At 43.4% G+C, this 24,285-nt stretch overlaps 1 protein-coding gene across 1 annotated transcript in view; it reads right to left on the bottom strand.

The window, feature by feature from the left end:
- The window catches only part of TRRAP (transformation/transcription domain associated protein), a gene marked incomplete in the record, with an annotated part of 152,508 nt that overhangs the window by 125,417 nt on the left and 2,806 nt on the right, over positions 1-24,285 (bottom strand). Inside the window, 12 exon segments of the mRNA XM_078778972.1 lie at positions 102-336; positions 426-504; positions 2,326-2,464; positions 2,573-2,669; positions 3,136-3,224; positions 3,458-3,535; positions 3,683-3,808; positions 7,977-8,033; positions 12,579-12,662; positions 12,918-13,022; positions 13,192-13,302; positions 14,068-14,117. Coding sequence (XP_078635098.1) covers positions 102-336; positions 426-504; positions 2,326-2,464; positions 2,573-2,669; positions 3,136-3,224; positions 3,458-3,535; positions 3,683-3,808; positions 7,977-8,033; positions 12,579-12,662; positions 12,918-13,022; positions 13,192-13,302; positions 14,068-14,117 — 1,250 coding nt within the window.

The raw sequence follows: 24,285 nt of genomic DNA, 5'->3' as shown, positions 1-24,285 counted from the left end.
GAGCCATCTAATATATCATAAGGAGCTCGGTGTCTCGGTGTGCATCCGTGCAGGCCTTATATTCTAGTCCAATGCAAATGTCATTTAAAACAGAAAACTACCTCGAGCATTCTGAGCAGCAATTCGCGCCCACTGCCACCCTCCTGCTCGCTGCGAGCACGGATACATTCCACGAGGTTCAGCAGTAGCTTGCATGACACAGTCTGGATGCTGCTGGGAAGAGTCTCATCATCGATGTTCCGAGCGAAGAGACGCACAGCTAATGCCAGCTCTGACAGTGGCAGGTGTTGGCGCACATGGTGCACTAAATCTGCCAAGGTGCTATAAGCCAATGGTCTGCAAGAAGAGTTTAATAAGGTGACTTTGAGTGGTTAAAACACACAATATTGACCAAGGCTCACTCTGTGCATGCCCAAAGCAATTACCGGAGTGTCTCTCTTACAGTGTATCCCGAGCCAATCAAGATGGACTCATCAAAAAGCTTGTCCATCTGGGGAATGAATTCTAGGAGTTTCAAGAGAGTAAAAAATAACATGTCAGGAGACGACGATGGTTCACGAGCGAGCGGTATTCAATGACAAAGGTCAAAACCGACATGGAAAATATATAAAATAGGAATGTATTATTTTTTATGACACTAGTTAGCTACACAATACCGAAAATGCGGTTCGATTCCGACAACTTTGAAAATTTGACCTTTGTGACCTTGAAATGTCAAAACGAAGGTTACTGACCTTGAAATGATAGAAAATAATGTATAATCAGTTACGAGGTTAGTTAGCTACACAATACCGAAAATTCGGTGAAAAATGAAATGAATAAATAAATAAATAAAAATGAAAAAAACAAAAATGAAAAATCGAGCGCCGTGGGGCTAGACACATGACATTGGCCGAACCAAATATCGAAACCCCTCTCAGATTCCACCAAACCCCTCGGAGAAGATGTAGCTTGAACTCCATTACCCCCTATAAAGACATCTTTTTCGGGCGTGGCTCCGTCCACAATGGGCGCAATACGCCCACTCTCGGCAGGACACAACTAGATCATGACATCAACCTCCCACCCAAGTTTCATCAATATCTGATGATATCGGGTAACCTGGTGTTGGGCTAGCGGCTAGAGTGCCAGCTTAGGATCCTAGGATCCTGGGTTCGAATCCCGGGCGATCGCTGAATTAACGCCAGGGGGGTTGACTCAGCCTGTCATCCTTCCGAGGTCGGCTAATTGAGTACCAGTTCACTGGTAATTCCCTGTGTGTCGTAAAAAGGCGACAAAACAGGGTTGGCGGCAGGAAGGGCATCCGGCCGTAAAACATTGCTTCAAAAAGGGGACCAACAACAACAACCACGGTGCCCGAAAAAGGCCAACCCCCGCTTTGCGGGGAAAAATGGCCTCTAAAGGTGTTTTTTTTATATTATCATCGGGTAGTTATGCTGCGGACAGACAGACACACAGACAGACGCACACACATGACGAATATAGTGGTCACTTGATAACTCAACAACAACAGGCATTTTAAGGCCATTTTCCCTGCAAGAGCGGGGGTTAGCCTTGCGGTCCCCATGACAATCTTCTCCTTGATAACTTGATAATCATTTGATAACTCGTGAACCAAAAATGGAGAGGAACGGCCAACATTGGGAGGAGAGGCCAATTTGGGGAAGCAGGGCCAACTTGGGGAGGAAAGAGCAATTTAAGAGAGGAGGTGCCAAATTAGAAATGATGGACCAACTTAGGTGGGTCAAGTAAGCAAAGAGGAGGAAACTAGAGCCGAGGGGCCAAGTTAGTGAGGAGGTGACAAGTTGGAAAAGAGCAGACAAATTTGAGAAAGAACCACCTTTAGGGGCCATTTTCCCCCACAGAGCGGGGGTTGGCCTTTTTTGGACACCATGGTCCCCTTTTTGAAGGGATGTTTTATGGCCGGATGCCCTTCCAGCCACCAACCCTGTTAGTCAACCTCTTGCTACACACACGGACTTACCAGTAAACTGGTACTCAATTTGCCGACCTCAGAGGGATGACATGCTGAGTCAACCCCCCCCTGGCGTTAATTTGGTGATCGACCGGGATTTGCACCCAGGATCCTAGGATCCCAAGCCGGCACCCTAACCGCTAAGCTAACACCAGGCTTAGCCAAATTGGAGAGGAGCAACCAAATTTAAAAGGAGACAAAAAAGAGAATCATTAGGAAAAGTAGAAGAGGTAAAGCCAACGAGCCAGACAAAGAAATAAAATGAGGTTCAAGGAAGGCAGGCTGCAAAGCAATAAACAGTCAGAGATGGGTATTTGTACAAGAAAGCAACATGGCAAAGAGACTCTCACGGTTGCGCAGCTCCGTTGTCAGGATGTGCTTGGCAGCAATAAGCAATTCTTTCCTGAGGTGAGCTGTTTCAGGAGGACAAGCTGCCAGCAGCTGGAGGACTCCTTTGACCATCTGCTGGGAATACTTGCTTACCAAGTCCTGTGGCAAGATCACATGTCAGAAATCAGGTGGTGCTGAAACCAAATGTCCCAAGACATTGGAGAAGCTCAGCAAGTGTAAATGATCTATTTTGAATATGCAATGTACCTGATAAATCCGAATGATGTAAGCAAGAAATGAGAGAGTTTTAATCTGTGCAGCGATGAAATCTGCATACAGCTCTTTGTTGAATATCTTTTGTTGCCTGAAAGACAGAATGCCAAAAAAAAATGGACACTATCACAGATTATATCAGGCAATTCATATTACACAGAATATACAATTGAAGGTAATCATGAATTGTGATACTCACCCTCCTCCTTCCCACACACACCCTCCACCTCACTTCCCCCAATCATCCACCTTCCTCCCTCTACCTTCCCTCTGCCCCTCCCTTTCGCTCTCAATTTGCCTTCTCTCATATATCCCTTGCCGTCTCACAGTAAAATTTATTCTCAAATTTGAAAAAAAAAAAAAAAAAATGTTTTTTTTTTTTAAAAAGACATTTCAACCTCCAGGAGACAATTATTTGCACATATTACCTAGATAAATATAAATCCTTTGGAGATGGTAGGATTATAAAAATGTACACAAAGATTGTTGATTTAGTAATTATCTTATAAAATAAAAAAGGCATTCAAAGCAAAACGTTTCCCAATTGGAATCCTCACTTGGCCTGTAAGGAGACTTGCAGCGTGACTGTGTTCATAATAAGAGGAATGAAATCAGCCACCACGGTGTGGATGCTCTGCTTGTACAGCTATGGGACATGGGAAAGAGGTGTTGGTGAGAAGGGTGTGTGTGTGTGTGTGTGTGTGTGTGTGTGTGTTTTTTTATTGTTTTTTTTTTAGAGAGAGACAGACAGTGAGACAGATTCGAGAGAAACAGGGACAGTAAAACAATCTGGTACATCACACACACATGATGTACCAGATGACACACATGATGTACCAGATAAAATAATCATTAATCAGTGAAACAAATCACACACACCTGGTACATGAGTACAACGATGATGGGCAGCTCAGCCAGCACCTTGAGTGACAACGTTCCCTTGGGAATTATCGTGTGCTGAGGGTGAGGAAATCTTTAATCAGAGTCTATAAGAATAACCGTTCTGGGAATGCAGGTATTCGCATTCCCCTCCTCATTTCTCAGTGATCAGTCATCATAACCCCAACCCCCCTCTTCACTTTCCCCTCGACCATAAACACTCACCGTGCGAGTTTCGCTGTCTTCCCGCTCAGGGTTCATTTTTACTTGCAGCGAGGTTATCATACCCACCATCTCAGGTGGTGGGATCATGTTCTCGGGAATGGGTTGTGGACTCTCGAAATACCGCGTCTACAGGCAAGGAGATTAATACTCACGGGCAAGCATGGGTGCAGGAAATTAAAAGTGTGGAGGGGGGGGGGAGGGTGGGGAGGGAGGAGGCGGGAGGGGGGATGGAGATATGGAAAAATCAGTGTTGGGGCTCATGAAGTTACGCTAGACAGGTGAGGGCAAAATACATTTAGATGCTTGTCAAAAATTTCCACAAAAATCACACCCACTGTCGTTGACCAAACTTGTTACAAGTATGTACTATCATACAAAGATGAACCGATTACATTTTAGGTTTAAAAAGTCAAAGGTAAAGGGGGATGTGCCCTATAATTGAAAATAATTTTGTTACCGAAATAACTTGTGAACCACAACAAAACTTGGCACAATTATGGACTGTAATACAAAGATGAACATGAACGGATTCAATTTTGGCTGCAATATGTCAAAGGTTGGAGGCTTGACTTTTGAGATTGCCGTTTGAGAATTATTGTGCAGACCATAACTCAAGTTTGAAGCGTGTGATGTTCTCGCTCTTCCACTTGTATGTCTTTCCTCTCCCGCTCTCTCTCATGTAAATTGAATTACCTCCGCAACCGAAGGTGGATTTTATGTTTTCATTCAACAGTTATGTTTTCACCCGTTTGTCTGTGAGCAGGATATCTCAAAAAGTTATCGACGAATTCGAACGAAACCTGGTGGACAGGTTGGGTTGTGTAAAGGAGGAATTGACTAGATTTGGAGAAGATACGGATCCATATACTACAATTTTAAAGTGATTCTCCACAATTGAGAGAATGGGCCAAAAAACTATATGATGCAGAACCCCAACATTTGTGGATTCGACATTCGCAGGGGATACGTTCCTGAAAAATACTGCCAATGTTGAATCCGCGAATATCAGCGCATTGTTTCAATGGGAAAAGGGGGATATGTTCTTGGTGCTTCATGATTCACAAGGTAAGATCAAAAATCCCATGAAAAACCGCAAATACGCCCGCGAAAAACCGCGAATATGTGAAGCATAGGGCCACAAATGTTGAATGTATTTACAGTCACGTGAAAAAGTAAGTACACCCCATGTAAAGTTTTGAATTTTCAATATATTTCAACATACAGCTATTTGATCTTCATTTCAACAATATTGAGAGATAAAGGTGATATAATATAACAAATATCATGAAACATTTACATTTTGTAGTCCATTGTATAATTTAAATAAACATAAATGCAAATTTCACATGTGGAAAAAGTAAGTACACCCTTGGCTCTAATAGGTGGTATTGCCCCCTTTGGCAGAAACAACCTCAAGTAGGCGTTTCTTATAACTGTCTACCAGTCTCTGACATTGATTGGAAGGAATTTTTGCCCACTCCTCCATGCAGAATTCTTTCAGCTGTGCGATGTTTGAGGGGTTTCTTGCATGCACAGCTCGTTTCAAATCCCCCCCACAACATCTCGATGGGATTTAGATCCGGGCTTTGACTTGGCCATTCCAGAACCCTCCATTTCTTTCTTTTCAGCCATTCCTTGGTGGATTTACTGGTATGTTTAGGGTCATTGTCATGTTGCAAGGTCCACCTTCGGTTGAGCTTCAACTTTCCGACAGATGGCCTCAGATTATCCTCAAGCACCCTCTGGTACAATGAAGAATTCATAGTGGATTCTATAATGGTGAGCTGCTCACGCCCTGATGCAGCAAAGCTGCCCCAAACCATAATATTTCCACGACCATGCTTTACAGTTGGTATCAGGTTCTTGTGGACAAATGCTGTCTTTGGTTTTCGCCAAACATGTCTTCTGGTACTGTGGCCAAATAGCTCTACCTTTGACTCATCTGTCCAGAGCACATTGTTCCAGAAGTGCTGGTCTTTGCCTAGGTGTTCATTGGCAAACTTTAGTCTTGCCCCGATGTTCTTGCTGGACAGCAAGGGTTTCCTCCTGGCACACCTCCCATGTAGATCAAATTTGTGCAGCCTCTTTCTCATGGTAGATTCATGCACTTTGACATCAACAGTGGCAAGAGCTACCTGTAGGTCCCGTGATGACATTCTGGGGTTCTTGGAGACTTCTTTCAGCATCTTGCGGTCTGCTCTCAGGCTGAACATGCTGGGGCAGTCTGGCCTGAACAAGTTGGCAGTTGTTTGGAATCTTCTCCACTTGTAGATGATCTTCCGGACAGTCGAATGATTGATTCCAAATTGTTTGGAGATCTTTTTAAATCCCTTCCCAGACTCGTAGGCATCTATAACATTCTTTATGAAGGCCTCAGAGAGCTCTTTTGATCTAGGCATGGTGACGCCACACACTTCAACAACAAAGAGCAAACCAAACGAAATGTCTGAGGTTTAAATAAGACAGGTTCCTCCAAGATCCTCTCTAACGATGTTCTAATCATTTGCACCTGAGCTGGTGCACCTGATTCTAATTTTAGGTATTTGAAGTAGTGATAAATGTAGGGGTGTACTTACTTTTTCCACATGCGAAATTTGCATTGATGTTTATTTAAATTATACAATGGACTACAAAATGTAAATGTTTCATGATATTTGTTATATTATATCACCTTTATCTTTCAATATTGTTGAAATGAAGATCAAATAGCTGTATGTTGAAATATGTTGAAAAAGTCAAAATTTTACATGGGGTGTACTTACTTTTTCACGTGACTGTACATATAAATACATAATGTCGAAGCAGGTCAGAAAAACCTGGATCTGGATCCTAGAATTTTTGAAGTGATTCTTCACCATTTAGTGATTGGGCTAAAAATAATATATGGCATGATATTTCAAAAAACTTGTGAACGACTTGTGACAAAACTTGGTGGACAAGTTTGCGTAAGTGACAAGAACAAGTCGATTCGATTTTGGTTTAGGTCCGGATATAGATCCAATCTATCGGTGGGTGGGATACAATACGTAAACTGTACACCTGGCGGAGGTTTGCTGTCTACAGAATGTTGTTCTAGTCGAGCTATGTTTCTCGTTTCAACACTGCTGGGGAAGTTTTGTTTCCTCGTTGGTACAGCTCTGATATTAAAAACCGCAACGCTCCGCCGTGCTCATGGGTTTACATGAGAGGAAAACATTTTTAAATCGATTCATTACGTGAGGGTTCTTTCTTTACTTGAGATGGTGCATTCCGTTTGCGCTGTGTTTATCACCATTCACAAGTTGATAGGTTTTGTCGGAAAAGTGAGACCCACGTTCAGTCTCATCTCGAAAGATTGGAAACTGGGATGCGCGGCCATTTTTCGTGATCTCGGGGTCCCCGTTGGTTGCACGGCTATCACAGCGCCTCTGCCCGGGGCGCTCTTTGAGTTTGGAGCACAGGGCACGTGCCCTGCATGCCCGTGCATTAATCCACCACTGGTTGTGGGGGTGGGGGAGTGGGATTTTTGGAGGGGGCAGCTGGGAAGACATACCAAGGAATAACTCTTATGTGTTCGCATTCTGTATCGTTTCACATGCATGCAATTACTGCTTTTGAGCCTCATGCTCAATCATTAGAAAATAAAAATTAATAGACATGTGTATATCCTTGTTCAGTGGGTCACGTGTTCAGCATTTAAGCAGTGTGGTTACTAGTAAGCAACCAAAGGAAGAAACTATTTAGTCGGTTCCTACTCAGCTCATTTCAAATACCTTCTAGGAATTGGAATCTTAAACTACATATTAAAGAAGAAATCAAGTCAGAAAAAGCCACTTTTAGTAAACGTGTCAGTATACATGTGTTGCATCCTTTCAGAATAAAGGTTCATTTGCATTTGCTGTAGATTTCCTGTCTCACCCTCTCCTTCCTCCCCCCACCCCCCACCACCCACCCCCAACCCTCCCTTCTTCCTTCCTCTCCCCCTCCCTCCAGTTTGGCCTTTACAGAAAATGAAATAAACGACTGCACAAAACAGTGAGGGAGGATAATTTCCCCAACCCCCCCTTTTTTTTTCTTTTTTCTTTTTACAAAAACGTGGGGTCCATAGCTACAAATTCCACAAATCCATAAAGGAAATCCAAAAACATCATTAAGAAAAAGCCAATGTCAACTGGGATTTGCATATGCTGATCACCCACTCCCTTCAACCCCATCCTCCCTATTAACAGCAATATAAATCAGTATCCCAGGAGGACAGCTACGTTGAGAGTGTGGATTCAAACTAACAACAAAACATCAACACATCAACACTCACCACCACTTTTGGTAGATCCTTGTAAATTTGCTTCACAAAGTCCAAAAAATGGTGAATCTGTCAACAAGAGAAAAATGAGCAAGATTCCCGATAAGGCTCATGTAATAATGTTATACACATCATAAGAGTATCCATTATCAGAGATAAATCTGGATGTCAAACTGTCATTCTAGTGTTGTGTCAGAAGTTGTTGTGTGAAGCGCAAAGGGACAGAGTGATTGGTTAAGCAATTGGTTCACTCTGTCCCTGTCTGTCTGCAGATGACATGAGATGACATGTCTATGATCGAGGAACTACTTGATTTCATTTGAAATATATATATATATATATATATATATATATATATGTATATATATATATATATATATATATATATATATATAATATATATATATATATATATATATATATATATATATATATATATATATATATATATATATATATATATATATATATATATATATATATATATATATATATATATATATAATACATATTTGAACACGAGAACACGAGAGCACTAATCAGACCATGAATTAGAACAGACTTGCAGTTTAGCAGCACTTTGGCTCTGAACTTGGCAAATTATAGGGCATCTCATCCCGAGCACACATCCACAAAGAGGAATAAAGTCATTTTAAAAACAGTGAAGCTACTTAAATATTTGGCTATGTCCTTCCTTCCATATATCCATCAAAACTGGAAAAGGAGAACCTTTCTAACCCACAATGTTTAATTCTAAAATCTAAAAGGTAATTCAAAAGGGTAATTCAAAAGGGTAATTCAAAAGGGTAATTCAAAAGGGTAATTCAAAAGGGTAATTCAAAAGGGTAATTCAAAAAGGCAATTCAAAAGGGCAATTCAAAAGGGCAATTCAAAAGATAATAAAAATAGGGGCAATATCCCTGGGCACTCACCTGGTAGAATAAAGCAATAGGCTACACCGACTAAAGCTATTTTAAACAAACAACAAACAACGGGCATTTTAAGGCCATTTTCCCTGCAAGAGCGGGGGTTAGCCTTGCGGTCCCCATGACAATCTTCTCAATTTTGCCCTATTTTCTGCATCTCCCCTTGTTAACCCCCTTGCCCGCATTTCCTCTTCCACCATCTTTAGCCACGTCTTTCTCGGTCTTCCCCATCCTCTACTTCCTTCGACATTCATTTCCATCACTCTTCTCAACCAGTCACTTTCATCCTTCCTCAACACATGACCATACCATCTCAACCTGTTTCTCTTCACAGCATCAATCACAGGCTCTATTCCCATCATCTTTCGAAATTCATCATTTGTCTTCCCCTCTCTCAACGATACTCCACACATCCACCGAACTATTCACATTTCCACCCTTTCCAGCCTTCGTTGCTGCTCTACGTTGATTACCCATGTCTCGCTCCCATAAATCACAACACTTCTCACACATGCAGCATACACCTTTCCCTTCAGCTTCAACGACACTCCCCTCCTCGTCAGCACGCTACTCAGTATGTTAAACAGTATCACAGTATTTTAAACCGATTTCAATGGCTGATATGAGATAGGGCAGCATGTAGAATCATACTAAAGTAATCATAACACTTTAAACTAAAAAAACAGAAACAAAAGATGTTTCATGAAATAATCACTCCCGGTTCCCAAACAGATTTTTTTTTTTTTTTTGCGGGTTTCAGAAGGTGGAACGGAGCGGGGCCCTCCAGGGTCTCAAAGGTGTGTGTGTGTGTGTGTGTGTGTGTGTGTGTGTGTGTGTGTGTGTGTGTGTGTGTGTGTGTGTGTGTGTGTTACATCATTTGTCTTCCTCTCTCTCAACGATACTCCACACATCCACCGAACCATTCGCATTTCCACCCTTTCCAGCCTTCGTTGCTGCTCTACGTTAATTACCCATGTCTCATAACGTGTGCGTGTTCCTGTGCGTTTTTCAACGTTGTACCGTACATTGAGCAAGAAAGTTTCATTAACAACATTTAACATTGGTGAAGAATGGAGAAGAAGGTGAATGGAGAAGGTGGATCAGACTCGGCAACGGTTGCCAGTGAGATGTGCATGGAAGAAATTTTGGGAACTGAGTGGCGTGCTGACGAGGAGGGGAGTGTCGTTGAAGCTGAAGGGAAAGGTGTATGCTGCATGTAAGAGAAGTGTTATGATTTATGGGAGCGAGACATGGGTAATGAACAGAGAGCAGCAACGAAGGCTGGAAAGGGTGGAAATGCGAATGGTTCGGTGGATGTGTGGAGTATCGTTGAGAGAGAGGAAGACAAATGATGAATTGCGAAAGATTATGGGAATAGAGCCTGTGATTGATGCTATGAAGAGAAACAAGTTGAGATGGTTTGGTCATGTGTTGAGGAAGGATGAAAGTGACTGGTTGAGAAGAGTGATGGAAATGAATGTAGAAGGAAGTAGAGGACGGGGAAGACCGAGAAAGACTTGGCTGAAGAAGGTGGAAGAAGAAATGCGGGAAAATGGGGGTTAACAAGGGGAGATGTAGAAAATAGGGCAAAATGGAGATGATTGTCATGGGGACCGCAAGGCTAACCCCCGCTCTAGCAGGGAAAATGTCCTAAAATCCTGTTCTTCCGCTCTTTCACTCCCTCTCTCTGTTCTCTTCACCCTCTCTTTTGCTCAAGGTCATCTTCCATCTGCTTGGAAATCTGCCAACATCACCGCTTTGCACAAAAAAGGTGCAAAAACAGATCCCAGCAACTACAGACCAATCAGCCTTCTCCCAATTATCAGCAAAGTCATGGAATCCATCATTGCTTCAGATATGAAATCTTTCCTCTTCTCCAATGGCTTGATCTCTGATCATCAATTTGGTTTCAGACCTGGACACTCTACTCTGGACATGCTGCTTCTGCTTTCTCAACCATGGATGGAGGTCCTCAATGCCAAACAGGAAATTAGAGCAGTCTCCCTTGACATATCACGTGCCTTCGATACGGTCTGGCACCCCGCTCTGCTCACCAAACTCTCCTCTTTTGGTATCCATGGAAATCTCCACGCATGGCTGGCGGACTTCCTCTCTAGTCGTAGTCAACGTGTGGCCATGAATGGGTTTCTCTCATCTCCTCTTCCTGTTCAGGCTGGAGTTCCACAAGGCAGTGTTCTGGGCCCTGTGCTTTTTCTGGTCTTCATCAATGATCTCTCCGACTCTCTTGAAAATCCTCTGTATCTCTTTGCTGATGACTCTACTCTCTGTCGCTCCATTCTTCATCCCTCAGATCGGCAGTCTGCAGCCTCCTCACTCTCTGCAGACCTGGAGAAAATCACAGACTGGGCAAACAAGTGGAACATGTCTTTCAATCCTGACAAATCTCACACTCTTACGATGTCTCTCCGAAAAGACCGACTGGACAACCCTCCCATCCACTTTCTGAATAATCCTCTCCAAGAAGTTCTGTCACTCAAGCTTTTGGGTCTCACTATCTGCCATGATCTTTCCTGGGAAAACCACATTTCAAATCTGGCCTCCAAAGCCAGTCGCCGACTGGGCATCCTCCGTCGTGCGAAGTCCTTCCTTGGCACACCTGAGCTCCTCACCACATACAAGGCTTTCATCCGCAGCTCAATGGAATACTGCTCTCCCCTCTGGGCTGGTGCTCCTGCCTCACACCTAGCTCGGCTTCACGCTGTTGAAACCAAAGCATTCAGAATCATTGGAATCTCCCGCGATGAAGCTAACTCCAAGGGCCTCTCACTCACTCACCGCAGGCAGGTTGGTGGTCTTTCCGTCTTCTACCGACTCCTCTCTGGCCTTGCCCCCCCAGCTCTCTCTGGGCTCTGTCCCGCAAATATTCCTACAGGTCGCACAAGATCTGCCTGCAACCCTCTTATGGTCAAACTGCCAAAATCAAGACTCTCTGCTCACCTTCACTCCTTCATTCCTCTTTTCTCCCACCTCTGGAACAAACTCCCTCACTCTCTTCAATCCCACTCCACCCTCCAGGTCTTTAAAACAGCTGTTCACCACCATCTCTTATCTTCCCCCATCCAAAACCTTGATCTTTTCTACCCCCGCTAATTTCACCCCAATTCCACTTTTTTCAAATACCAACTTCTGCCCTGGAAGTCCTTGGTGTCCTTGTGTTTTATACTTCTCCCTCCCCCGCCCCCCCCCCCCCCCTTCCCACGCCTCCTCCCCCCAAGCCCTCTCCCTTCCACACATCTCCCTGCTCTCAAATGTTGTGTTTGTGTGCTTCCCCTTCTCTCCCCATCTTGTTTTCCGCTCCCTCTTTTTATATATTTTGTTTGTCTGGTTGATTTGTTTGTGAAGTAAATGTTAGCCCTTTCACGAGCCTCGATTCAGTATACAAAAAAAAAAAAAAAAAAAAAAAATGCCTGTTGTTGTTGTTGTTGTATAACATTGGTTAAGAATATAATATTTTTTGAAAGCAAAGTTGAGTACATTATGAAAACACAGTCCATCAAGTTACATAGACAAGGCTTAATAATGGATTATTGTGCAGTTCTTGAATGGCTGTTCAACATAAAAAGGTTGTGGGTGATAAAAACATGCAGAGCACACAGATTAGGCATAAAAACACACAAAGAGTGCAAAGCATAACTCAAAGGTGAAAGAGCAAAGAATACTGGCTAACCTCCTGAGTGATCTGCGGCCGAAACTGTTTGTGCAGTTCAATGATGATTCGCAGACAGATGAGAACATTCTCCTCATTTTCCATCTGTTGGGCACAAAAACATCAGACATGTAATGAACTGAGTGACACATCACACTGCTATAATAACTAACAACAGCAAAATTTTAAAAAACAACATATTATGCTCGTTGCTTTAAAAAAAACTTTGATGTAGTTTGCTTCATAATATCTTCCCCGACATTATCAACCACCTCTCAGCGTTAAGCTTGCATTGATCAATTTAAAATGCTAAGATTCACTCGAAATATTTTCCTGCTTTGATGACACCAGCACACCCACCTCAAGAAACCTGAACAGCAATGAGAGGATGTTCTTGCTTTGAGATCGTAAATGTTCATTTGTTGGGATTCGGTGTATTATTTCCAAGACCAACTTGCGTAATTGCTGTTCGCACATACCAAACACAACGTGAACCCAGTGCAAAAGCTTGTGAAACCAGCTCAGGTTTCAAATGTATTACTCAGAATCGATCATTTCATTCAAGCAGTTGAGGCAATAATTATTATTTTTAATTATTTTCAGGTGGTGTCGGAATGATCTTACGAGGGCATACCTGTTGAGGTCTCTCCTGGAGGTGTTGAACCTCTCCATCCTGCAGGAATGTGAGGAAGCGAGGAACGGCATGCTCCAGAAAAATAGGGTACTGCTGAGATGATGTTACATTCTGAAAAAGGTACAAGAAGAGGTCAAGTCGAAATTTTGAAAACAATGGATAATTGATGGTATTCACTCCAAGAGGGATGCATAATACAATGTAAGGTGGAAAGCACTCAAGCTTACATACACTTTCATTGTTAAAATTTGTTGGAAATAATCATCATCATCATCAGCATCATGTACACTGCCCGAAGCAGAGCGTTGGTGCTACCGAAGGAGTTACTGGGCTACCTTCCGAGTCAGATCACCACTCCGACTCACGAAGTCAGCGCAGGAATTTGGAATTTGTTCAGGGTGCCAGCGCTACCTCACCTACTCTTCGTAAAGGACACGCTGGGATATTTAACGTCCACTAACTAATGTTGGCATACAGGACGTCCAATTTGACGTCCATCTGAGGGACGGCAAACATATTGATGAATCACCCTACATATGAAACACCCGGATGGCAGTTTGTAGCTGGGCCGTGATGCAAATGCATGATAGACAGCTTGGAGATGAGTCGAGGCCATCCTGCCAGCTCCATTGGAAATCAACAACAAAAAACACAAAACAAAGTAAAACACTTATTCGATTATGATGGAGGTACAATAAAGGAGCAATGTTTACATGGAAAGAAGTTTAACAATATAATCACAAAATGGGAAACTGCCCAAACCCAAACTGATTATCATGATCTTGAAAGATCAACCTTTTTGAAGGATAATTATTCGAGGGCATTTATGAAAAGTGGCCATGTCAGCCCCAATTGTCAGATCAAAATTGTTCTTACTTCAAAGTTCTCACTCAATTCTTGCATCGCCTTCAGCTTTGTCTCATCAGCTGCGATAGAGCAATGTAAACAAGGCAGAGGATAGGATTGAAAACACACCAATGACATCACAGTAATAGTATTTAACAGAACACGGTTCAGTTGTGATAACTTGCAGTACAATTTCAAATGCAACAAACAAAAGGTCAAGAAAAAGCCAATGCAATTGGTTCATTTTTTTTTTTTAGATGTCACCGTTCCCATAAGCGGGTGAGGCTGTGAGCCCAAGGTTAATATCCCGACTGTTGATTTATGCATCATATGCTAATGTCCATGAAATTCACATTACAATGCATGTGCCTGCCACTCTCCTCGTTACACGTGTTCTATACAAGCTCCTCCTGTGAGGACAAATAATTAGAAAAACTTTTCTCAAAATAATATATATTTTTTAAAGCAACATTGCAGTCAATTTAAAACTAGAACGGCACTCTTCGGCGTCGCGACATCGACCAATATGCCTCCGCCGACATTATAATATTTATACCAAGTTTGATTTAAATCCCTTCAGCTGTTCTCAAGTATCATATTTTTACCGGATATGACCTTGGATGCCGAAATCTTATCAGTTTCTCTTTGCATCATAATAAATACTTATACCAAGTTTGGACAAAATCCCATTATGAGGTCACATGTTAGCTCAGTAACATTTTTTTATCTAATGTGACCTCTGACCTTTGACCTCTTGACTCCATAATGTAATGAGTTCATCTTTACATCATTATACATACTTGTATCTAGTTTGACTAAGATCCCTTCACCTTCAAGTTATCACGGTAACAAAAACCTATCACGGACGGAACCATGGATGGACAGACGGACAACCCGAAAACATAATGCCTCCAGAAACTTCGTCAGCAGAGGCATAAAACATAGGGGCAACACCCCTGGCACACACCTGGTAAAATAAACAGTATACAGGCAGTCCCCGGGTTACGAACGCCCGACTTACAAATGCCCGTACTTACGTACCGACCTCCGTAAAGCCTATTATTTAAAAAATTGAGTAACATACAATGAATGGTTCATACTAATGAACGGGCGGACTACTTTGCGCGACGCTCAAAACACTGCGCGTTTTCAGCGGTTCGTCGGCCCGAGGGAGAACAACGCCACGCCATCGTCGCCATTTTAAGTCGGATCGCGTAAACACTGTTGTGTGCGTTGTGTTTTGACTTAAATTTTTCGTGTATTTACCCTCTTAATCATGGCTCCAAAGCGTAAATCTGATGCAAGTGATGGTGATGCATCTAAGAAAAGGAAAACGCTCATAATTGAAACGAAAGTGGAAATAATAAAGCGATCGGAGAGAGGTGAAACGCCAACAAACATTGCAAAAGCGTTAGGCTACAGTCGGTCAACGATCGGGACAATTATAAAGGACATGGTGAGAGTAATGGAGCATGTAAAAGGCTCTGTCCCAATGAAAGCGACAATTATCACTAAGCAACGCAGTGGTTTAATTATCGAAATGGAAAGGCTATTGGTAATTTGGTTAGAGGATCAAAATCAGCGTAATATTCCTATTAGGTCCATCCTCTCCAGCACCAGGTCCATCCTCTCCAACACCAGGCCCATCATCTCGGAGAGATATATCAAGGTATGATCGTTTCAAGGTATGCAAGACATCAATTGGAACGAGAGTAAGTGTTAACCTTTAATCATTATCTTTTCTATCTAAACAGTTTAAGAAATGTTTCTTTAATGTTTTTTATAACGATAGATGTTTTAGGTAAAATATATACTATATACTAAGACAAACATTTGACTAATTGACGCGAGATGTGAACTGTACGTAACTGTTCCGACTTACATACAAATTCGACTTACAGACAGAATTAAAAACAGAACTCGTTCGAAACCCGGGGACTGCCTATACTGCACTGACTAAAGGTATTTTAAACCAATTTCAATGCTTGCTAGAAGACAGGGCAGCATGTCAAATCATACTAACATAATCATAAGACTTTAAACAAACAAAAAAAAACATTCTGGGGGATAACCCCACCCCACCCCACCCACCCCTTCCCCCACCCCCACACCACCCCCCTCCCCGTGTACCTCCTCAGACCCCAATTTTTCCAATGCCTTCAGCAAACATTGGTACATCACAGATGATGAAGGTTGTGGTGAAGTTTCATCAAAATTGTGTGCGTCGGTTCTGAGAAAGAAGCAAATACCTATTTTGGGGGGCAAGCCCCCCATAGACCACCTTAGACCCCGATATTTTTGAATGCCAGAAACAAACTTTAGTCACAACACAACAAATATAATTTGTGCCAAATTTGGTCGCAATCCCAATCAGCGGTTTTGGAGAAGAAGTTTCAAGTGTTTCCAGACTGACGGACGGACGGACTGACGACGCGCCATCGCATAAGCTCCCCTGAACTTCGTTCCAGGTGAGCTAAAAAAAAAAGCATGAATAGCAGCCACTGAGAACCACGGGGTGAAATGTTTCTGCGATTCTGTACATGATACGCTGTCGATCTGAAAAGCTGTTAAACTCTCAGACAACCTCCAAGTATCCGCTGACAATTTTTAAACTGCCACCATTCTGTCCAGTTAGATGCAAAGAAAATACAAATGAAATCGGTCTCAAATGTAATGTGCACGTTAAAAACATCTTGGTGATGCTTTAAGGGCAAACACATTCTGTGATGGTTCCGTAGGCCTCTAGCGTATATTTTACCTTTTATAATCCCCAAGTAACATTTATTTATCATAACCCCCTAAGCCTCTCACAATAGGTCCAGCTGAGAACTCTGTGGCTTCTTGCACAATTGCTCTTCTTTATTCGCACTTTGAAAGGAAAGCAAAATGAAAGGAAAAGGAAAGGAAAAAATTCGCACTTGGAAATTACTCACACTTTGAAAGGAATTTTGATTTTTCAATCTAAACTTAAGAAGGACTCAAGGATCTTCAGCATTTTTTTAATGTTATGATATACTCTCTATCTTGTTTTTGTATATATATATATATATATGAGACCCAGTCAATAAGTAACCTTAAAATGGCGATATAAATTTGAGAATGTACGTAATGTGTGTAGTTGTGGACGACATCTGTTATATCTATGGGTAAGAATCATGTTTTGCCTGTTTTAGATCTGGCAACATTGAGCGTATGGCATCAGTAGAGCAGTTCCAAGATGGCGGCTCCCTCAGAAGCATGCACCAGGGAGGAGCAACGTTCTGTCATCTGTTTCTTGGGAAGTGAGGGTGTGAATCCCAGTGAAATCCATCGCAGAATGAAGATGCAATATGGTGACGCATGTTTATTGCTGCAGCAGGTGTACGACTGGGACAGGAGTTTAAAAGTGGTGTGTCCAGTGTGGCAGATGCTGCTTGCACGGGCCGGCCTCACACAACCGACACACCAGAAATGGTTGCAGGAGTTGAGCGCGTGCTAAGGGAAAACTGTCGCATTACGGTGGATGAAGTGGTCTCCGAATTGAACATTAGCCATGGTTCAGCACACAATATCATTCACAACGTGCTGGGGTTCCGCAAAGTGTCTGCAAGGTGGGTGCCGAGACAACTCACACCGGAACAGAAAGAACGGAGAGTGGACGCATGTGAAGAACTTCTGCGACATTACGAAACAGAAGGCGACGCTCTCTTACAGCGCTGGGGATGAAAGCTGGGTCAACTACTTTCAACCAGAAATGAAGAAGGCAAGCAAAGAGTGGCACCATTCAACTTCACCGAAGCCCAAAAAATTCCACACACAGCCGTCCACTGGAAAAGTGATGTCGACACACTTCTGGGATAGTCGAAGCCCACTTGTAGAGCATTACATGCCCAGAGAAAACAGTCACCAGTGCATCATACTGAGGCCTCCTTAAAAATGAAACCAGCCAACAGATTACAATGTCGTGGACGACTCACTCCCGGTGTTTTCCTGCAGCATGACAATGCTCAGCCCCACAATGCCTGCGCTACAGCTGCAACAATCGAGGACTTGCATTTTGAATGTCTTCCTCATCCACCCTACTCGCCAGACCTCGCCCCTTCGGATTACCACATCTTTGGGACACTTAAGCCCATGTCACACATAGGCGGATTTGTCGGCGACTACTGGCGACTGAAAAAATCACCACCACCCACCGACAATCGTAATGAAACCGTAATGGACAGTCTTCTGTAGTCGTGGTTATCCTCCCCAGGTCTGCTGGAGTCGGCAAGAGCCGCAAAGAGGCCAAATATTTTTTTTAATGTTTAAAAACGGCACGCTCAGTCGTCCTCAAAAAGAATCCGCCATGCTGTCGTGATGGAACCGCCATGCTGTCGTCGGTATCCGTAATAAGACCGTAAAGCGGCCGCAACCCAGTCGCTCATAGTCTTCCGCAATCGCCCCAGCATCGCCCCACCAGCAAGCACGGCAGAGATGCGAATGCCATACGGCCTTCCTGCGGCATCTTCCCGACTACGGGCCGACACTGTTGCGGCTGCATATCGAGTACAGAAGAACTGTCACGTCTCCCCTGTGGCTATGGGAGACTGACGACGACAGCAGTAGGACTAGTGGCGGCCGAGTTACGGCCATTGGCGACAGAGCTACAACTGCCTGGCGACTGCATTACGACATACCACGATTTTCTGGCCAGGTATAAATAGGGGTGGACATTTCAGCTCACTGCAATATGTTCTATGGTCAAGGTCTACCAAGGGTCTCTCTACCAACATCTATCATGGATGATGAACATAGGATGAAGCTGGTCCTTCTGAATGACTTGGCTGCACTGGACCAAGATATTGCTGCGAATGACCTACTGCTGGCTCATGCTGGGCTGCATTCCATGGCAAGACAGGATGGTGTGAGGGTCTCCGTGGAGTGAGGTCCTGTGGTGCCGACAAGGATATGGCTTTATTGTTTGGACTTGGGACTTTTGGGAACTTTATTTTTGGGACTTTGGTCCTTTGGAAACTTTATTTATGGGACTTGGGACCAGTGGAAATAATTTGTTGGACTTTATTTCCATTCTCTCTCCCTGCAGAAAAGTTTGATGATTACATTACAATGATACATCTTTATTAACTTTCTTATTGTACATCAAACATCTTTATGCTTCATGTCATACATCATTGAAATGAATAAAGTGAAATGTAAAATAGAGAAATAAAGATTTTTTTTTAAATGCTAAATAGAAACACTAGCGGTAGCTTTAGCCGTCTGATGAGTGCCTGTAGCGAGGCCGAAACAGTGATTTTTGAAATTTATATTTAATACAAACAAATTTATTTGTTCATATTAAATACAAATTTGTTCATAGCACAAGTATCCAATAATGAATCACAATGTTCATAGCACAAGTATCCAATAACACAGCACAAGTATCCAATAGCACAAATATCCACAAGTAATCACTAATGTGTCAATAATCCTGACTGCCAGAGTCATCGTCATCGTCAGCTGGTGGCAGGTTCGGTGTAGACATCGTCTCTTGATGTGTGAATCATGTGTGAACGATTGTGTGTGATCACACAATCATCATGTGTGAATCGTCTCCAATCGCCGGCGGTCTTATTGCAGTCTTGCGGACGTCGGAGTAAACCGCCATCCGGGCCCAATGCAGTCGCCGCGATCCGCCATCAGTCGTAATCTAGCCGCCAGACTGTCGCCACGCTGCCGTCGTGCATCCGCAATGCAGTCGTCGTCGATCTTAAAGTCGCCATCCAACTCGGGGCGAGGTCAGTGCTTCGTCGCAATGCAGTCGCAATGTGGCCGCCTGCAGTCGCCATACTGCCGCCTGACCATATTTCGCCGCCCAAAATCGCCAGTAGTCGCCGAAATATCTTGATCGCCGGCAGTCGCCAGTAGTCGCCAAAATATCCGCCTATGTGTGACAGGAGCCTTAGAGTCGCTTGGTGGAACCACTTTCCGATCCGACGAAGAGGTCCAGGAAGCGGTGCACGAATGGATACACAAGCAGCCAAAATATTTTTTTCGAGAGGAATCCATACCTTAGTAAAGTGCTGGAAAAAATGCATTGAACGCAATGGAGATTATGTTGAAAAATAACAGTTGCTACACAAGTACATGCAATAAACAAGTTGTGAAAAATAATTTAAGGTTACTTATTGACTGACCCTTATATATATATATATATACTAGCAGAAGTACCCGGCATTGCCGGGCGGGGGAAGGGAGGGGAGGAGGAAGGGGAGGGGAACAGGGGGGGAGGGGAGGAGAGGGGGGGAGGGGAGAAGAGGGGGGGAGGGGAGAAGAGGGGGGGAGGGGAGAAGAGGGGGGGAGGGGAGAAGAGGGGGGAGGGGGAGGGGGAGGAGGAGAGGGGCGAAGAGGGGGGGGGATGGGGAGGGGGGAGGGATGGGAGGGGGAGGGGGGAGGGGGAGGGGAGGGGAGGGAGAGGGTGAGGGGAGGGGAGGGGGGGAGGGGAGGGGGAGGGGAATGGGGAGGGGGAGGGGAGGGGGGGAGGGGGAGGGGGGAAGGGGAAGGGGGAGGGGGAAGGGGGAGGGGGAAGGGGAGGGGAGGAGAGGGTGGGGAGGGCAGAAGAGGGGGGAGGGGAGAAGAGGGGGGGAGGGGAGAAGAGGGGGGGAGGGGAGAAGAGGGGGGAGGGGAGAAGAGGGGGGAGGGGAGAAGAGGGGGGAGGGGAGAAGAGGGGGAGGGGAGAAGAGGGGAGAGGGGGAGGGGAGAAAGGGAGGGGTAGGGTGGAGGGGGGGAGGGGAGGGGGAGGGGGGAGTCAAGTCGGAAGTCATTGTCGTCAATTGAATGTCGCATTTATTTTTTATTCCCTGTCAAATGGCATTGGTCCCGCATTCCGAACCCGGAAGTCATTGTCGTCAAAGTTGAAAAATTAACGTTACGAAATACGCTGATGACGTCATAATTTTAAAACCCAAAGGTTTTTTTAACATTTAAGGTGTGCTGTAGTTTCTCTGGGATGCACTGATTCCGAATATGAAGTTGAAAAATTAACGTTCCGAAATACGCTGATGACGTCATAATTTTAAAACGCGACGTTTTTTTAATTTTAAGGTGTGCTGTAGTTGCTCTGAGACGAACTGATTCCGAATATGCCTTTGGTTTTGCTCTGCGATGAGTAGTTCTCGAGTTATAAGAGGACAAACAAACAAACAAACAAACAAACATACTTTACTGCTTTATATAGATAGATACAGACTTGGCATTTAATATGGAATTTTTTTTTTTCTTGACTTGGGTTTACTTTCTGAACTCAGTATATCAATCTGGTGAGTTTATTTTACCCTTCGGTGATGTCTTTGTTGATAGAACCATGTCACTGATTGTCTTTCACAGCAAGAAGTCAATAACAGGATTATATCACAGGTGAGGACAGGTACATTTGACGATTGGCTTCACAATCGGGTATATAAGGGTTGTTGCGTTCTGTGTTAGTGGAAAACAACTGCTGCACGTCTACAAAAGTTATTTCCGCTTCCTCTGGAGATGGTCCGTCAACTTGACAATGCTGTTTGTCATGGAGTGGGGGCTTTACGAAATTCTGGCATGAAACAGCGTGCTATTGCTCGGCAGTATGGCATCACTCAAGGTCAGGTGTCAAAGATCCTGAAACGAAATGCTCAGAGGGGTGTCCCTACTCCAATACCGAGGCCAGGATGTCCACGCAGAACCACAAGGAGAGATGATCGCCAGCTGCACCAGTTAGTCTGCAATGGCTGTAACAAGTCAGCTAATCGGCTTAGGGCTGAGTGGCAGCAACTGACAAATGTGCCTGTATCCAGAAGGCTAGTCAACCAACGACTGGTTCAAGCAGGCTATCGTGCCAGGCATCCCCTGAGAAAGCCACGCCTGACCAGACAACACAGCCAGCGCCGATTGCAGTGGGCCAGAGAGCACCGTCAATGGCAGCCAGGACACTGGAATCACGTCACCTTCAGTGACGAGTCTAGATTTCTGGTCTATCAAGATGGCCGCGTCCGAGTGCGCAGACAAGCGCATGAAGCCCACAACGAAGATTGTATGGTTCCAAGAGTCCAAGCTGGAGGTGGTGGGGTGACCGTTTGGGCTGCTTTTCATGCATGGGGCAAAACTGACCTGGTTGTTCTGAATGGAAACCTGAACGAGTTCAAGTACAGGGTCATTCTGGAAGAAACATTGCTTCCATTTGCTCGTGCAGCCTTTTGAGGAAACTTTGTCTTCCAAGATGACAATGCACGGCCTCATCGTGCCCGCATGATCCAACACTTTCTTGCTGACCGTGGTGTAGAGCATATGGAGTGGCCTGCCATGTCCCCGGATATTAATCCGATAGAGAACTTGTGGGCAGAATTAACGCCTCAAATCGACAAGTTGGACCAGCAGCCTACTTCTGTGCGTGAATTGCAGCAGACTATTGTCACTGCATGGCAAGCGATTCCTGTCCAAACCTTGGCAAATCTCGTGAACAGCATGCCTCGACGTGTACGTGCTCTCCTGAATGCTCGTGGGGGTTGCACGAAGTACTGAACTGTAATTTTACTGTCCGTAATCCCAGTCATATTTTAAATTTTGTTTTTGTTGAAAAAATTTTTGGCTAATGTGCAAAATAAAGAGATACTTCTGGAAAACGTACAGAAGTTGAACACAGTACTGTCCGTGAATTGAGTTCGATATCAGTTTACATCACTTTCAAGGATCAATTTATTTGCTTCGAAATGTCAAATGTGGTTTTTGTTTCTTTTAAAGGTCACATTAACAAAATCTAGAATAATTTCAACATAATTCCAATGAACTTTTGGTTCTAAGTCATCTAAAAAAGTAAGTTCACCCCCACAAAAAAAATATTCCATATTAAATGCAAAGTCTGTATACTGTATATATACACAGCTTGGCTCGGCACGCCACGCTCGCCTCACCATGCGTTGTGACAGAGGAAAGGGCTTGTTTTAGCTGAGGATAATGACTGTACCCGAGTTGCTGTGTTGTCATGCTTTACACCAATACAAACAATTATTTTGCACAAATGTATTTGTCGTGTTTGTGATACTCCCTTTTATAAGCAATTTAGGTTGAAAAAAAAAAAGGGGGTAGCTGCAGACTGGAGGTTTGGGACGATTACACCGCACCACCACATAATTCAAAACACCTCACCACCACGTAATTCAAAACACCTCACCACCACGTAATTCAAAACACCTCACCACCACGTAATTCAAAACATCTCACCACCACGTAATTAAAAACACCTCACCACCACGTGATTCAAAACACCTCAGCACCACATGATTCAAAACACCTCACCACCACATGATTCAAAACACCTCACCACCACATGATTCAAAACACCTCACCACCACATGATTCAAAACACCTCACCACCACATGATTCAAAACACCTCACCACCATGTGATTCAAATCACCTCACCACCACGTAATTCAAAAGACCTCACCACCATGTGATTCAAAACACTTCACCACCACGTGATTCAAAACACTTCACCACCACGTGATTCAAAACAACTCACGGACTGTTTTGTCATGGTTTACACCAATCATAATGCAATTATTTTGCAGAAATATATTTGTAATATCCGTGATATTACATTTTATAAACAAATGAAGTTGAAGATTTAAGTTAAAAAAAAATCCAAAAAAATAAAATAATAATTTCAATAATTTTCAAAAAACATACCCTAAGGACATACACACAGGAGAGATAGGTGCATACCAGTAGTTTGGTACTATTTCACAAAAGTTTGAGGGAGTCGTTCAGTGACAAGACAACACAAGACAGACACTGCACAGATATATATATATATATATATATATATATATATATATATATATATATATATATATATATACACACATTTATGCATATGTACCGACATACATATATATGTACCGACATATATATAAATATATCCATGCAGTGTCTGTCTTGTGTCGTCTTGTCACTGAACTGTGACACAGTCATATATTTATAAACACATCTATTTATACATTTATACACATATATATATACACATCTATACACACGCATCTATTTATATATACTGTACATGTACTGTCACAGTTCAGTGACAAGACAACACAAGCCAGACAGACAGACACTGCACAGATAGATAGATAGATAGATAGATATATCTATCTATCTATATCTATATAATTATAAAATTGAAATCTTGCGTGTTTGTGTGTAACATTCGATCGGTCCGGGGGCGTGGCTTACCCCTTTGAGAGAGTAGTAATATCCA

Source organism: Myxine glutinosa, chromosome 5, assembly GCF_964187855.1.
Source record: "Myxine glutinosa chromosome 5, kmMyxGlut1.1, whole genome shotgun sequence".
Taxonomy (NCBI): Eukaryota; Metazoa; Chordata; class Myxini; order Myxiniformes; family Myxinidae; genus Myxine; species Myxine glutinosa.
This window is presented reverse-complemented; position numbering and strand designations above follow the sequence as displayed.